Here is a 15,558-nt window from a genome sequence, read left to right on the forward strand (position 1 = left end):
CAATAGTAAATGGGGTCTTTGTAATGGTACCAGATTTATTATCAAAAGGTTACGACCTAACATTATCGAAGCTGAAGTATTAACAGGATCTGCAGAGGGAGAGGTTGTTCTGATTCCAAGAATTAATTTGTCCCCATCTGACACTGGCCTCCCATTTAAATTGATTTGATGACGGTTTCCCATGATGCCAGCATTTGTGATGACTATTAATAAATCACAAGGACAAACTCTAGACAGAGTAGGCATATTTCTACCTGAACCCGTTTTTGCACATGGTCAGTTATATGTTGCTTTCTCTCGAGTTTGAAGAGCATGTGATGTTACAGTTAAAGTTCTAAATACTTCATTACAAGGGAAATTAGTCAAGCACTTTGAAACTGTTTTCACTCTTAATGTGGTGTACAGGGAGATATTAGAATAAGTTTAATCACTTTATCAGTCATTGTTTGCATCATTGTTGTTTTTATATCATGTTTTTGTTGTTTTCATATCATGTTTTTGTCATTTTTATATCATGCCTCTGTTATATCCTTTTGTTACTGTTTATTTATTAATAAATTTATATATTATTTTCATATACATTTTACTAATTTCCTTTCATCTCTCACACTTCTATTTATAGAGAAAGGGCAAATAGCAATATTAAAATATCTCCGCTAATTAATTCTCTTTTAATGTGCATGAATTTCGTGCACCGGGCTACTAGTATATATATAAGCACATATTTTCTAAAGCCTTCCATTTTCTATAATAATTCATTTCAGATTTCTGTATGTGTTTTATGGTATATCTCCAACCACCCACGCTTCCACTTTTTTGTTCTGATTTATTATCCTTGAATGGTGTTTGCTAACTGTGGGTTTGAACTGCCACTAGCTGTATGCTTGGCTGTCCCATCTGAGACTGGCCACAGTGCTGACCACTACTGCTTTCCTGCCCCTTTGGTCTGAGTAGTGGGTTGTTTTGGGTCACCTGCCACCTACTTCTGGCTGGCTCTGCGTTTCTGCGTCGACGGTGAAGGGTGCCTATGTTGGTGGTTTTCCTAAATCTACTTCCTCTGGCCCCATTAGGGTGAGGTACAGCCCAGGCTCCAGGACGAACAGTGATTTGTCCTGTGGCAAGAAGAGGGCCACTCTCTTTCTTTTTCTTTTTCTTTTTTAAAATTTACAATTTTAACCATTGCAAATTTACAGTTCAGGGGCATTAAGTATATTAACAATGTGTGCAGCTATCACTGCTATTTAGTTCCCTACATAGGAACCCCTTCCCCATTAAGCAGTCAGTCCCCATTCCCCCCTCTGTCCCAGGCCACCACCAATCTGCTCTCCATCTCTATGGATTTGTCTATTCTGGACATTTAATAAAAATGGAGTTATCCAATATGTGTCCTTTTGTGTCTGCATCTTTCCCTTAGCATAGTAGCATGTGTCAGTGCTTCATTCCTTTTTTTAAAAAAAATACATTTTTATTGATTTCAGAAAGGAAGAGAGAGATAGAAACATCAATGATGAGAGGGAATCATTGATTGGCTGCCTCCTGCACACCCCCTACTAGGGATTGAGCCTGCAACTTGGGCATGTGCCCCAACTGGGAATCGAACCAGTGAACGCTTGGTTCATGGGTCAGTGCTCAGTCCATTGAACCACGCCGATGGGCAGTACTTAATTCCTTTTATGGCCGAATAATATTCCATTGTATAGATAGGCCACATTTTATTTTTCTGTTCACCTGTTGATCTATCTTAGAAATGCTTTTACCCTTTGGCTATTGTGAATAGAGCTGCTATGAACAAGTTATTATTTGGATGTTTGCTTTCCGTTCTTTTGGGTATATGCTCAGAGAGTGGAATTGCTGGGTAATTCTGTGCTTACTTTATTGAGGAAGCTTCAAACTGTCTTCCACAATAGCTGCACCATTTTACAGCAATGTTAGAGTGTTCCAGTTTCTCTGCACTTTGCTAACAACACTTGTTGTCTGTTTTTTGTGTTTTTGAATTATGGCCATCCTGATGGGTGTAAAGTGGTATCTCATGGTATTTATTAATTTTCACTTCCTTAATGACTAATGATGCTGAGCATCTTTTCATGTGCTAGTTGGTCATTTGTATATTGTCTTTGAAGAAATGTCTATTCCAGTGCTTTGCTCATTTATTTTAAAATATATTTTTATTGATTTCAGAGAGGGAGAGGGAAATAGAAACATCTATAATGAGAGAGAATCACCGATCGGCTGCCTCCTGCATGCCCCCCATGGAGGATTGAGCATGCAATCCAGGCATGTGAACCAGGAATTGAACTGTGATCTCCTGGTTCATAGTTTGACACTCAACCACTGAGCCACACTGGCCAGACAAATTTACTGCACCTTTAAATATAAAAAGGTGCAAATCCAGAAACACTTCAATTTAAGACTCAGTGAGTTAATGACAATAGGGTGACACCTGTTGTGTGCTGGTCCTGCACTGTGCACCATGCAGAGTGGTCTGACTTCACCTTCATGACTGCTTGACCATCGATTGCCATGAGGTGGCTGAGGCTCCCAGCAACCCCAGGTCACATAACTGGGGAATGGTGGAGTGTGGTGCTGTTCCTGTGCCTAATGAAGCCATGCAGGTGATTGAGGAAGGCAGTAGGGTGGACAGTACTTGGAGATGTTGGGGAAACAGAGAGGCATTGTGTCACAGGATACCATTCAGCTGTGTACAAAGCACGTGCAGGGGAAGGAAGACAAAGGAATTGTGCAAACTGATCTCAGGGATTGTGCTGGGTGGTGCAATTGAGATTTCTTTTATTTCTATTTTCCAAAATGAGCATTATTATTTTATACAAAACACAAGCATGGCATGCTACCCTTGAAGTGAAGATTCCTGGTGGAGGCATGGTGACATGATGGTTTAGAATGCTGTGCTCTAGTAGCAGAAGATGGAGAAGAGTCTGCCCTCAGTCTCCTCTCTCGAATGTCCTAAAACACAGTTGGAACGGTTCCAACTGTTGGATCAAAACAGATTAAATTTAAGGAACCAGATATACAAAAGGGCATGACTTGTAAAAACATAGGATTTAAATTTCATAGCATCCTAATAAACATATACAGTCTATGGAACATCTTAGCTATGTTTTCCTTTGCCTCAATTTTTAACTCCTATGTTGAAAATAAATCTAAACAAGGAGTTCAAGGACTTGATATAAATTAGCCTGACACTGAAACGATTTTTAAAAAAATCCTCACCGAGTATATCCTTAGAGAGAGGAAGGGGAGGGGGCATTGATGTGAGAGAAACATCCATCACTTGCCCCCTGTACATGACTGGGGATCGAACCTGAAACCTAGATATGTGCCCTGACAGGGAATCGAACTGGCAACACTTCTGTGCAAAGGACAATGCTCAACCAACTGAGCCACCTGGCCAGGCAACACTGAAACTATTTGATGTATGAAACATCAGTTTCTTAGATGTGTTCATAATTATGCCAGGGTACATTTGAATAAATTAAGTAGAAATAGGCTGTAGAGAACAAAACAAAATAAAAGCAGAACAATATATTGTTTGGGAAAGCAGCTTATTAAATAATTTGTGTGTTCTGTAACCCACTTTTTTAATACCCTGAAAACATACTGGAAGGATCTTATTTCAGGTTGTAGTGGTGGGTGTTAGCAGTGGCTGGACTCTTGAGTGTTCTCGAGTAAAGTAATCACCATCCAGTATGCACAGTGGCCTGGCCTTGGGCTGTTTAACAAGGGACTTTATTTCCACCTGATGTTAGAAAACAGCAGGAAATAGTGGACCGAGTGTGTGCCCAGCGAGGAGGATAGTGATAGTTATGATCTTGCTGTGCATTTATTTGTGCAGCGTTTGGTTGGATATGAGTGTTTCCTGCTCTATACAGCACCCCCTGAGGTGGGAGGGGCAGATTGGGAAACTGGAGTGTAGGAGAGTGGCTGCTTTCAGCTCAAGTAGTTGCAGCTTCATGCCTTGCATTCCAGCCTTGGTGTGTTTCATTCACTTCTGAGTTACCAGAGCATCCTGTCTGTACCTCTGTAATGGAAATTTCCTAACTTACACAAAAGTAGGGAGAGGAGTTGGATTAATCACTCAGTCTAAACAGTCGTCAGTGCGTTGTGTCTTTCTTGTTTCATCTGTCCCCACCTCCCAACCCTACTTTTTTCTGTTATTTAAAGCAAATTCTTATGGTACTTTTTACTTTGTAAAAGTATTTCTCTACCAGCATGCAATTTCCTTAAAGGTCAAGGGTCCCCGTCTCTTTCATCATATTCCCAGCAGTGCTAGCACTTAAGTGTTCAATAAATATTTGTTGAAACAAAGAGTGCATTTCATTCTACTATCCATAAGGAGGCAGATTTTCCTTTGTAGGCTCAAAGATTCCGGTGAATCTTTGGTGCCTTAACCGAACCCCACTGCGTGTATTGTGTGTATTGGGGATGTCGCACCTGCTACTGGTGACTCAGGTTGGCCCACTTCCTGTGTAGAGAGCTTGGGTTGTGCCTTGATACATGCACACTTATCCATACGTTCACCCCAGAAAAATGGGAGGAGTTATGACTATAGTTAGCCTTGCTTACTGGTAACTTGTAAAAAAAAAAAAAACACAAAAAAATCTTTGCTCAAGCACATATTTTTTTCACTTGATAATGAATCTTAGAATTGAAATCAGACAGACCTGGGTTTGAGCCCGACCTCTGTCCCTTCTCTATGGATACAGGTTCTCTCTGACCCTCAGTTTCTTCATAAGTGAAATGGGGTGGTAACTGTTCACAGGGTGGTGAAGATTAAATGAAATGCTGATGATAACTAAGTTCCTGGTATAGAGTAGACACTCTACAAATACTGACCCTGTCTCGCATCTTCTTGCCCATGTTTCTGTGAAATTGGATGTTTACCATACCTCCCTTAGGATGGTGTGTAGATAAAGTGGGATCATCTGTGGAAAGCTCTTAAACCCTGGAACACCAGCATTAGTGATCATAGTGGCCACTGATGGTGACCCAACTGAGCTAGCTCAGCCTACCCACCTTTATTAGACAGGAATGCATTTAGCAGATCGATGACACCGGCAGGATCCAGATTGTTTCTGCTTTACTACCAGCATTAGACTGTTGCTTGCCACCTCATGATCTCAACATGGCTGCTATAGCTCTGTACACAGTGACTACATTCAAGGCAAGAAAGAAGGGGGAGTTGAAGCCACTTGTGTTCCCAAATATTAATGAAGCAACTCCTATGCAGAATTTCTGTGTAGGTCTGTTTGACCAAGACTGAGCTATGTGGCCGGAACTGAGGAAGTGGGATTAGGATTGTGATGATGGGCAACATTTGGTACAACCAGTCCACTTAGAATTGAGACCGTGTTAGCAAAGAGGGGAGGGAGACAGTAAAAGATGTGCCCTCAGATGTAGGGAAAGAGGCTATGGACTCCAAATGAAGGGCAGATCTGTGAGCAGCCCTTTTGGGGACTTGGGGATTACATTTTAGGCTACTTTTAGGCTCTTCTGCTTGTCCTTCGTCATATAGTGGGGACAGGAATGAGGCCTTTCCCTTCTTCTCAGTGGAACCTCTAATGACATAGGGGCTTTGGGATGTGGTAGCTTTAATCTTGGTGGCACTGCATTGAAGGAGGCAAACCAGTGGGAAAAGGGAAATTATGTTCTCTTGATTAGTAAGAAAAGAAAGGCAGTCCTCTTTTTGGGTTTTGTTTTAATTTTTATTTATTGATTTAAGAGAGAAACAAACATCAATTTGTTGTTCCACCCATTCATGCATTCACTAGATGATCCCCTTTTGTACCCCGACTGGGCATCAAACCCATCCGGATGACGTTTCAATCAACTGAGCTACCTGGCCAGGGCAAGGCAGTCCTTTTTCTCTGAGTTATTATTTTGGGTCTTTAGGAAAAACCTAATGTGGGGTGCTTTTGAATCAGATTGGCAGCATCCGATGTAGAACCTGGCTCTGCAAAGTTGAGAGGAATTCTCCAGCAGAGCAGTTACCCAGGTGTCTCTCCTGCTGGTTGTTGGTGCCACGCACACACAAATGTGTGCAGCATTTGGTGTGGCCCTACGTGTGCAAACGTCCTCAGCTTCTGATAGGCTGTGATAAGACCAGATGGTAGGTAGGTTGTCAATAAGTTGCAGGTAGTTCGGAATCAGGATGAACTAGTGGATGGTGTTTTGAATAGGTAAAGGAATTTACCTTTGCCTAGTTGAATTAAATCAGATTTATCAGTAGACTTTTATGCTGGTTTCATTTTGCCAACAAATATTTTTGGTCTGGTTGTGTAGGTCTCCCATTTACTGTCCGTGTGGCCTTGCATGAGTTAATTCTTCTGTTTCCTAATATGTAAAATGAGAACAAATCTCCAGAGCTGGTATGAAGGTTAAAAGGTAAAAATGGCTCATCTGTATGTAGTAAATGTGATGAGTACTTAATGTTTAAAATAACCTGTAATTCTTTGAATATGTTGTACATGCTTTATGCTTTTGAACAGATTATTTTTTGATTGTTTCCTGTTTATGAATTATGGTATTCATAAACTATAAACCATAGAAGAAGGTTCGAAATAAGAGTAAGGAGGCCTGACATTTCTTTTGTGGTCTGTTATGAGCTGTTTAACCTTGAACATATTACTCGGTCTCTTGGTAACCAGTTTTCTTATTTGTGAATTGGAATATTAGTGTCCGTTTTGTAGACCATAAGTGTTGTATTAAGAAGGCAAATAGATATGAAGATGCTCATGAAAAGTGTGCTGCACATTTAAGGTAATAAGTTTTTCTAGCTTCTTTCCATTGAAATATTTTAATAGTCCTTTTGTATATTAATGTTTTACGCTAACATTCCTACTTTTTTTGGACTTGGTGAATTTGGATGGTATTGTCTAACATAGTTAGTTCCATACCATTTTTTTGTTGAAGGACTAAAAATGTTTAAGGACAAATAGATGACTGAAGTGAACATTTGCTTAAATTTTCACTCCTTTTATTTGATCTCTATTCCCCCTTCTATTATCTGGCTTGCCTGCAGCCTCTGTCTCCTCCCTCAGGCAGGTAGTGATCAGGAAAATGGGGAAATTCTCACACTTGTATGCATGAGACACTGATAGCATCAGCAAAGCTCTGCCTGGAGTTGTACTTCTATCCTTTTATTGATTAACTTTGTTTTTCCTTTTTTTTTTTTTTTTTTTAACAACAGACAACATAAATTGTAATGTATGTAAATAAGCTGTATACACATGCACCCATGCACCCAGCAGAGCACTAGGATGTCACCCTCCGGGCTCCTTTTTGTCAGGCCCATGATTCAACATCTTTTAGTCACCATTCTGCTGACTCCAGGTCATGCCTTTTGCCAGTTTTCCTTGTAATAGTTTCTTTTTCTTTGTTACTGTTGTTTTTGCAGAAGTTATTAGAATATTCTGGGTGCTGGCTCTCACGTATCTTCTCCCAGAAAGTGGCTTCTCTCTTCTCTTTTTTTGTTAAGGTTCTGATGAGCAGAATTTCTCATTTGAAATGTAGTTGGCTTTAGTAGTCTTATAGTATAGTATTTTTAAAAATCCTGTTTAAGAAGCTTTTTCTAGTCCCAAAGTCATAAAGAAATTCTCCGATATCATTTGCTGAAACTTTTAAAGTTTTGCCTTTTGCATTGGATCTGTAGTCTGTCTGGAAGTGACTTTTGTCTGTGGTTTGTGAGGGAAGGGACCATTGTGCTTTGTCCTTCAACAGCCCATGTTTCAGCCCCATTCACTGACTTGTCTCTCTGCTCCTCTAACCTGTGATGCTGCTGCTGTCAGTTTCAGGTCTATTTCTGGGCTATCTTTGATCCCCCAATTCTACTTCTAGTAATTTGCTCTAAGGAATAGCCCAAGACAGTGTATGCATTTCGTTATAGCAGTATTGTTTGAAGTATTGTTGATGGTGCTGAGCAGGAAGTATTCTAAATGTTCTAGCAGTGGAGTGAGACACATCTGCACAGTGAAATATATACTCTGTAGTTGTTAAAAATATGTTTACTAATATGAAAGGGTGCTGACATTATAGCACGACAGAAAAAATAGGAAGTTCAAGTATGGTATGTACAGTCTTGATTCCATGCTTATAAATAGTTAACGTGCATGTTAATAAAACAACCCTTTCAGTGCACTTTGATCTGGCTTCCCCCGGCAGGTCCTCCTCTGACTTCTCCCATTGCCACTGTATTTGACATCCACGAGGTCTTCCAAGTGCTTTCTCACCTGCTCCCTGTTTTTTTGCTCACTCTTCTCATCTCTGTTTTGGATTCCCGCCTCCTCTCTGCACCAGTGTTGGTGTCCTGGGGTTCCTGGTTGGGTCCCTGGACTTCCTCTCATTCCATTCCTTATCCATAAGGGACTGCCTTTAGGCTTCTCTCTCGTAAACTTTCTCTTATACTCCCCACTATATATCTGCAGCTGGCTCTTCACTCAGCTGGCCCAGCACTCTCAAGGCCCTTAGAGCCAGGATGTCCAGAAAGAAGCCCACATCCTCCCCATGAGAACCCTCGGAATCATCCTGGTTTTCTGTCCTGCCTCCTTGCCTCTGTCTGTGGTGGGTCTTCTTCCCTAACATGCATGACTATGTCATGTCTCTTCCTCCCAGACGCTTGTTGCTGGCTGCTCTTTTACAAGAGTTTCTGGTGTATTCTTCCTGCCTCTAGGTTTTATGCCTTTTCTCTTTGCTCCACACTGTGGCCAGAATCATCATTCAAAAGTGTATATATGCCAGGGAGACACCACCCCTTGACCTGTGGCTCACAGGCCTGGCTGTCAGTGATCTAGGCCTGTTCCTCACCTTCCTGGCCCTGGTCCCTGCCTTCCTGACCCTGTCAGGCTCTGTGCAACCAGTGCTGTGACTGTGGTGGGTGTGAAGGACTGATGAGGGAGGGGCTCCCACTTCCTTACCAGAGAGGGGCATCCTCACCCTGTAACTGGGAACATGCATTCCCGCAGAGACAGAGGAAGTCTGGTGGGCAGGTGGGTTTGACCAGGGCTCACCGGGTCTGTTTTTGCATTTCTCTGCCTTCTCGTTGAAGCCTCTTTTAAGGACATTTCCAGAGCTGCCTTCCTCAGTTCTTTCTTTGTGTCTGAACTTCCCCTGCAGCAGGTGACTAAGCAGTCTCGCTGTGGCCAGGCACATGTCTGTCTGGGCAGTGGGTGGCTTAGGCTCAGGCTGAGTGCTCTGCTGGGTTTCACCTCTGGAGTCCAGCTGGGGATTTGCTTCCTCTCTGTTTGGATGTGGGCCAGTGCTCACATTCTCACTTGCTACTCCATCTGATTTTCAGTGCCTGTGTGTGTACTTTTCTCGTCTCTGGTGGTAACGAAAGTGTCCTGGATTGCTTGTAGGACAGAGTCAGCCCTCTTGTTTGTGCAAAGAACGTTACAGGATGATTCTGAGAGCCTGGCTGCCCAACATGCCCTGAGCTAGCTGCAGTTGAGATCTGGGTGTTTGGCTCTTTGCTCTGTGGGGTGTAAGTAGGAGCCCTGCCAGCCCTGCAGTTTCCTGTGGGTGCTCGTTACAGGCTGCCTGATGCAAAACATAGCAGATTATTCAGAGGTGTTATTTTCTTGACCACTTTTGGTTCATTGCTTTTGACCGAGTGTTTAAAAATACTCTGCAACATATCTATAGTATTCACAAGCAGTGAATCAGGAGAAGAAATTAGTTTCTGAGAAAGCTTCAAAGAAATACCGACTTTATCTCTTCCCCAGCCTTTTCCGCTGAAACCCACCAGTCTTTTTCTGAGCATTCTTGTTCTATAAATAGAACAGCAGCTCTCCTTGGGTAGCCCACGATCAGTTCTCATTCGCTCTCTGAAAGGTGTGTGTGTGTGTGTGTGTGTGTGTGTGTGTGTGTTGGATTGTGTTTTAATTTTGCTTTTCTTATGTGTGATATGTGTAGCAGGAGATGCAAGAAAAAATATTCGAGTGTTTATCCTTTAAAAATAACTCAGAACTTTTCTGTGTCTGTGCTTGTTTTTTTTTTTTGTTTTTTTTTTTTTAAATTTGCATTTAAGAAAGAGATGGAAGAGATTCCTTCCCCTGCAGAGGTAAGGAAAACTCGTGGGCGAGGAGAGGTGCTTGCACCTGTGAGCAAGTCCTGTGGGGTCAAGAGGAAAGGCTCTCCTGCTGTGGGGTGCAGGCGTCTGAGGTTCTGAGCTACTGTCCACACTAGCTGGCCTGTGTCTTTGAAGAGCACATTGAAATGAACATCACCATGTAAAGAAGGGGTCTGCAAAGAAGGTCAGGAAATCCCCTGGGATTGGAGGTTGGGCTGTCTCTCAGTCTGGGTTCTGTCTGGTTCTGGTTTAGCATATGTTCCCGAGCTTCCAAAAAGCCAGGCCTTTGTTCAGTTAAGGATGGAGGTTTCAGACTCTGACTGTAGTTGGTGTGTCTCTCCTTTTGACCACTGGGTGATGTTGTGTTCCTCTCTCTGGAGCAATTACCTGGGAAAGCAGGTGGGCGACCTTCTTACAAGTAAAGGTGCAGGTATACATCACAGAGTGAGTAAGTAGATTCCTCAGTAGATTTTCTCCTGGGTTGGTTCTCTTGGGAGTTGAGAGCATCTTCCATCATACCTGGCCTGTGGTTGTGAGTCGGCATGTGCCCAGGAAGTTCACAGAAGGGACATCCTGTAGCGGGGTAGGAGAAGAGCATGCTGTCTGCATTCCCAGGACACCCTGGACTGCTGTGCTGCTTAGGTGGGGGTTCTGCTGCACAGCCAGGTGTGTGTGGTGTGTGTGGGACAGGGGCTTTCTTCATTGTCATCATCTGGGGGCAGGTAACATTGCATCCTGAGTTCTGCTCCCTCCCTGGTTAGGAGTAGGCCGATGGAGGGAACAGATGACTAGTGCTCTGCTCTTACCTTCTGATGTATTTGGGGGACAGGAAGTTTCTATGTCTGGTTTTTTCTTATGTCATCTGAGGTGGCCCCAGATACCCAGATGCTTCTTACAGATACTTTTTTAAAAGTTACTTAAAATTTCTATGGGATTAGGTGATTAAACAAAAGCTTATTTGAACCAATATTCTTGTCCTTTAACAGAATTTTTGTACATTCTGCCTCCATTCCGTGATGAGACTCTATGTAGAATGGACATTTCTGTTAGGTGGGGTAAACCATACCCTGCAGACTCTGAGAGCCAGACTCTTGCTCATGCATCTTGTTTATTAGTTTTGACCTGTGTTAGTGGCTCCTAGTGGTTCCATGTGTCAATGACCGGGTAGACTCTGGAGCATTTAACTTCTAAGTGATCTGCTGGGCTCTCTCAGCCCTCTAGGTGTCCAGCCCATGGGATGCAATGTGAGGGGAACAGCTCCAGGATAAGCCATCCCCGATCTTAGCTTTCATTGAGACGAGGTGAGTAGACTGCTGTCCACCTCTTGATTCTCTTAACAAAACTCCTGTTTTGTTGTGGTCTCCTCAGATTTACAGGATGAGATAAATTTTAATGACTTTGGCTATCCACTTATCTCTCACTGTGTGGACAGACACATGTGCCTGGCCTGTGAATATGGGTGAGGGCTGAATGGGTCGCAGGTCTGGAGCCGCACTGAACCCCACAGCAACCTACGTCGACAGTTTTGGCAACAGGATCCTGAGAAATGGCAGGAGGCCAAAGAGCATGGAGACGAGGCCAAGAATAACTAAAAAAATACCAAATGCTGAAGTTGGAGAAGGCACTGGCCCAGGCCGCTTGCTGTGGTCCTTCTAACCTTCTGTCCATTTTTGCTGCTCCCCAGGCATGTCCAGGGCACACCTTGGGCCTCTGAAACTCCCACCACTTAGGCATGCCATCGCCCCACAGAGAATTGTGTTAGCCCTCCCCCAGCAGTGCGCTCGGCTTGTCCATAGGTCAAGGTCTGGGGAGAGTGTGAGAAATATTTCTGTTAGGCTGTCAGCAGTTAGAGACGCGCATGTACCAGACCGTCAGTGTGCAGCTTGGGTGGATGAGTGCAGTGGCGCTGTGAAAACGCGTGCTCATGAGTTCGTTTCTGTGCTTTCAGACTGTCATCAAAGAGGGGATGCTCACCAAACAGAACAATTCATTCCAGCGATCCAAAAGGAGGTACTTCAAGCTGCGAGGTCGAACACTGTACTATGCAAAGACTGCAAAGGTAAGGAGAAGTACCGGAAACTTAATGGGAGGAAATATCCGGGGACCTGCAGGGTGCTGGGTCTTCATCTGGGAAGAAATCTTCGATTTTTAGAGCTGTGTTTTCTAGAGAAAATACTCTAGGGTTCTAGATTTTATTTGTTCCCATGGAGATCTAGGTGCTTATAAACATTGAGTTTTATTTATTTTATGTTGCATGTCACCAATGGGGGAGGAGAAATGTCACAGAAATAACCATATTATAGCTGGATATCTTTCCTGCAGAAAGATTAGGGGTCACAGACTTATATATCTTTTATGGATTAGAGTGTATTTTTAAAAAGTACTTTGAGGTATAATTGGCATACAAAAAGCTATAGATATTTTTTAATGTATACATTTTGATGAGTTTGGAGATAAGTATACACCGATGAAACTAACACAAAGTATTTTTGAAATGTACGGGGCTTCTTGGTGTGTGAACAGCAGTTCCTTATCCCTGGGCTCTCTAGCCAGGGTACTTCCTGCTGGGTGTCATGTTGCACGTTAAGACTGAAAGCTAGAATCACCGGGCAGATGCTGGGAAAGAGGAGGAGACAGCGAGAGTCACTAAGTTACCGCCATGTTTAAACAAATGTGGTCTTATACTTTTCAGATATTTGTGTGTTTGTAAAACTAGTTTTTGGTATTCTGAACACTAGTATTTTTGTATCATGTTGCTGTCAATACTGATATTTTGGTGTTAAGAAAAATCTGAAATCTGAATCATTTGCATTTTGAGGTGTATCCTTAGAGAGTTAGTACACTAAAATTTGAAATTGAACAGAGCACCTTGTTTATAAAGGGTTCTGACCATGTCCCTCATTTTAAAAAAAACAACCTTACAGTTATTTTAGTTCTATGGGCATTAGGGGTTGGGGAGAGGTTATTTAAAAGGCCAAGCCTCTTTTCTGGGTTATTATTATTTCCTCCAGGGGTTCCCTATGGAGTCCTCGTAGAGGGGCCAGTAAGGTTAACAGGAGGTGGGGACTGTGATGGTAGGTTTGGGGGTAGAGGAGAGGAAAATGGGGCCTGTTCCCAGGCCTAGATTCCATACCTTTTTCTGGAGCCTTTCTCTCTCCAGGACTAGATACTTTCCACTTTGCTCCCTCGTTTTCTTTCACAGCCCAATGTCTTCTCTTTGGGTCAGTCTCTCTTCCACTAGAATAATTTATTTTAGTGGGGACCTTTCTTCCAAATTTGCTTACTGGAGAAGCTAGAGCCAGAAGGACAGAGGATCCTAGTCCAGACCCCTGCTCTCTCAGGTAGATCCTGTCTGAGGACATATTTCCCATTTAAAATGAAATGCTGATATTACAGAAAATAAATACAGAATTATATTATTATCATTATTTTTTCTACTAATGCAATCACTAGTGAACTCCCTGTTTAAAAAAAAAAATCACGGAGCCATGCCTGTGGCTAGATGGGGGGATGTTGTCAGCGCTTAGTTAGGCAACAAGCCTCCAATTTCAGGGTCCTTGGCATCTGTGGATGCTTGACTGGGATTGAGGAGAGTGGTGGGCAGCATTGGGCCAGGGCTTAGGAACGTGCCCACCTCAGAGGTGCCTTAGCTTCATGCTGACTGTGGTCCCTGTGTCTCTCCAGTCGATCATATTTGATGAAGTAGACCTGACAGATGCCAGTGTGGCTGAATCCAGCACCAAAAATGTCAACAACAGTTTTACGGTAAGACTCTGGGCACACATCTTTCCTGATTCTTCACCATATCTGGTTTCCCTTTTTAATTTGAACAAATGTGTGAGCAGTTCAGACTTTTTCATCCTTTTCACTCTGATGGGAACGATTCCTGGTAAATATTGAATTTAAGGCTTAAAATAATACTGTGGTTGCTGAATAACGGAGAATTTGGCACTTGTAAGCACAAAAGCTTGGTACAAATGAAAATTTTTAACATGTTGTAGTTTACATTTCTCTAACAGTTTTACATAGAAGTTTGTTTTTCATGATTATTGTAGAAAATTTGGAAAATACAGGCAAGTATGTTGAAGCAATGAAAAAATAGCCATAATTAGGCCACCTCAAAACAGAATGTTGATATTTTGGTGTATTTTTCTTTTTTTAGTTTTAAACTACCCCTCTCCCTCCCACTTATAAAAGTTTTGTGCTTTCTGCAAAAGTTCTAAGTGCATACAATCATATGACCCCCCCCTCCCCCCTCAGACAAAGGTAGCAACTGTGCACTCTGGAGTGTTTATCTTTATTTCTAAACTAGAGGCCTGATGCATGAAATTCATGCAAGAGTAGGCCTTTGCAGCCCCGGCTGCCCCGCGGCCCCACCCCCTGCCCACTGGTCATTCTAGAAGGTTGTTCTGCTGTAGGTCTAATTAGCATATTAGCTCTATTATATAGGATATCTGTGTCTTCACCCACATCCACCATAAGATCATAGTGATCCTTTTGTATTTACACTTTTTTTTCTCTTGACAATTTATGGTGATTATTTCTCTGTGTTAATTGATCTGAATGTTCATCATATTTTTTAATGGCTATGTAGCATTTCTTGTATGACTTTCCAATTTTGGCTTTAGGAGTTGACTTTAGAACCTATAAGTTATGACTCCAATATTAGGAATGGAGTATTTAAAAATCGTTTTCTTAGTATTACTAAGCTATCTCATTTAGACATAAAGTATGCTTCCTATTTTTTTTTCAATTCTTTGATAACAGTCAAGGTGGGTAATTTTCGTCATGTTTAGGATCCGATATTTTGGATTAGTGTTAGTTTCAGATACTTCCAGGTTTTGTTTTTATCTTATTTAATTATTGATTTGATTAATTGTTGATGTTGCTGATACAAATGGGATTTTCCTTTCTTCATTTAAATTTCTACTTTGTGATGATGTAACTAACTGTTCCTGGTTTTGCTTCATGGCTTATCGAATTAGCCTTTCCTGTTGGTTTCTCTTATCTTTTGCTTTATTTTACTTGGAATATTTTTAGCCTTTTCTCCATGAATTTTATGGTTAGTGTCTGGGAGAGACATCTAAAACTATGTAAATGATTATTCTTTGATATGTGGCTTTTAGATTTTTTAATTTAATAAGAATAGGTATTCTCATTGGAGTGTTTTGAGCATTAATTTAGGTGACCAGTTTGTTTTAGTATTTGTACATTTCCTAGCAATAAATTTTTCTTGGTAATGTTGAACTTTACAACCAAATTTTGGATTTAGAATTTTCTGTCCATGTGTGTGCTTTTCTTTGGTGTGGGAAAGTAGCCTTTGTTGTGTTTTGATTTCAGAGTTAAAATAGCTGCATAAAATTCATTTAGTAACTTTTTTTGATTTTATGTGTTCTGGAACACTTAAAAAAATCTTCACTGTTGAAAGTATTACAGATACCCCCCTTCCCCCTCTCCCCATTGCCCCTTCCAACTGG

The 15,558-nt window shown here is 41.8% G+C and overlaps 1 protein-coding gene across 2 annotated transcripts in view; it reads left to right on the plus strand.

The window, feature by feature from the left end:
• DGKD (diacylglycerol kinase delta) overlaps positions 1-15,558 on the plus strand; it is a 112,867-nt gene that overhangs the window by 18,854 nt on the left and 78,455 nt on the right. For both annotated transcript variants that reach the window (XM_070422436.1, XM_070422431.1), the window contains exons 2-3: positions 12,030-12,140; positions 13,766-13,846. In XM_070422436.1, the coding sequence (XP_070278537.1) occupies positions 12,030-12,140; positions 13,766-13,846 (192 nt within the window). The remainder of the gene's footprint in view (positions 1-12,029; positions 12,141-13,765; positions 13,847-15,558) is intronic.

The sequence above is a fragment of the Myotis yumanensis genome, unplaced genomic scaffold, assembly GCF_028538775.1.
Source record: "Myotis yumanensis isolate MYYU_CA2020_CCGP unplaced genomic scaffold, mMyoYum1.0.hap1 SCAF_8, whole genome shotgun sequence".
NCBI classification, from domain to species: Eukaryota; Metazoa; Chordata; class Mammalia; order Chiroptera; family Vespertilionidae; genus Myotis; species Myotis yumanensis.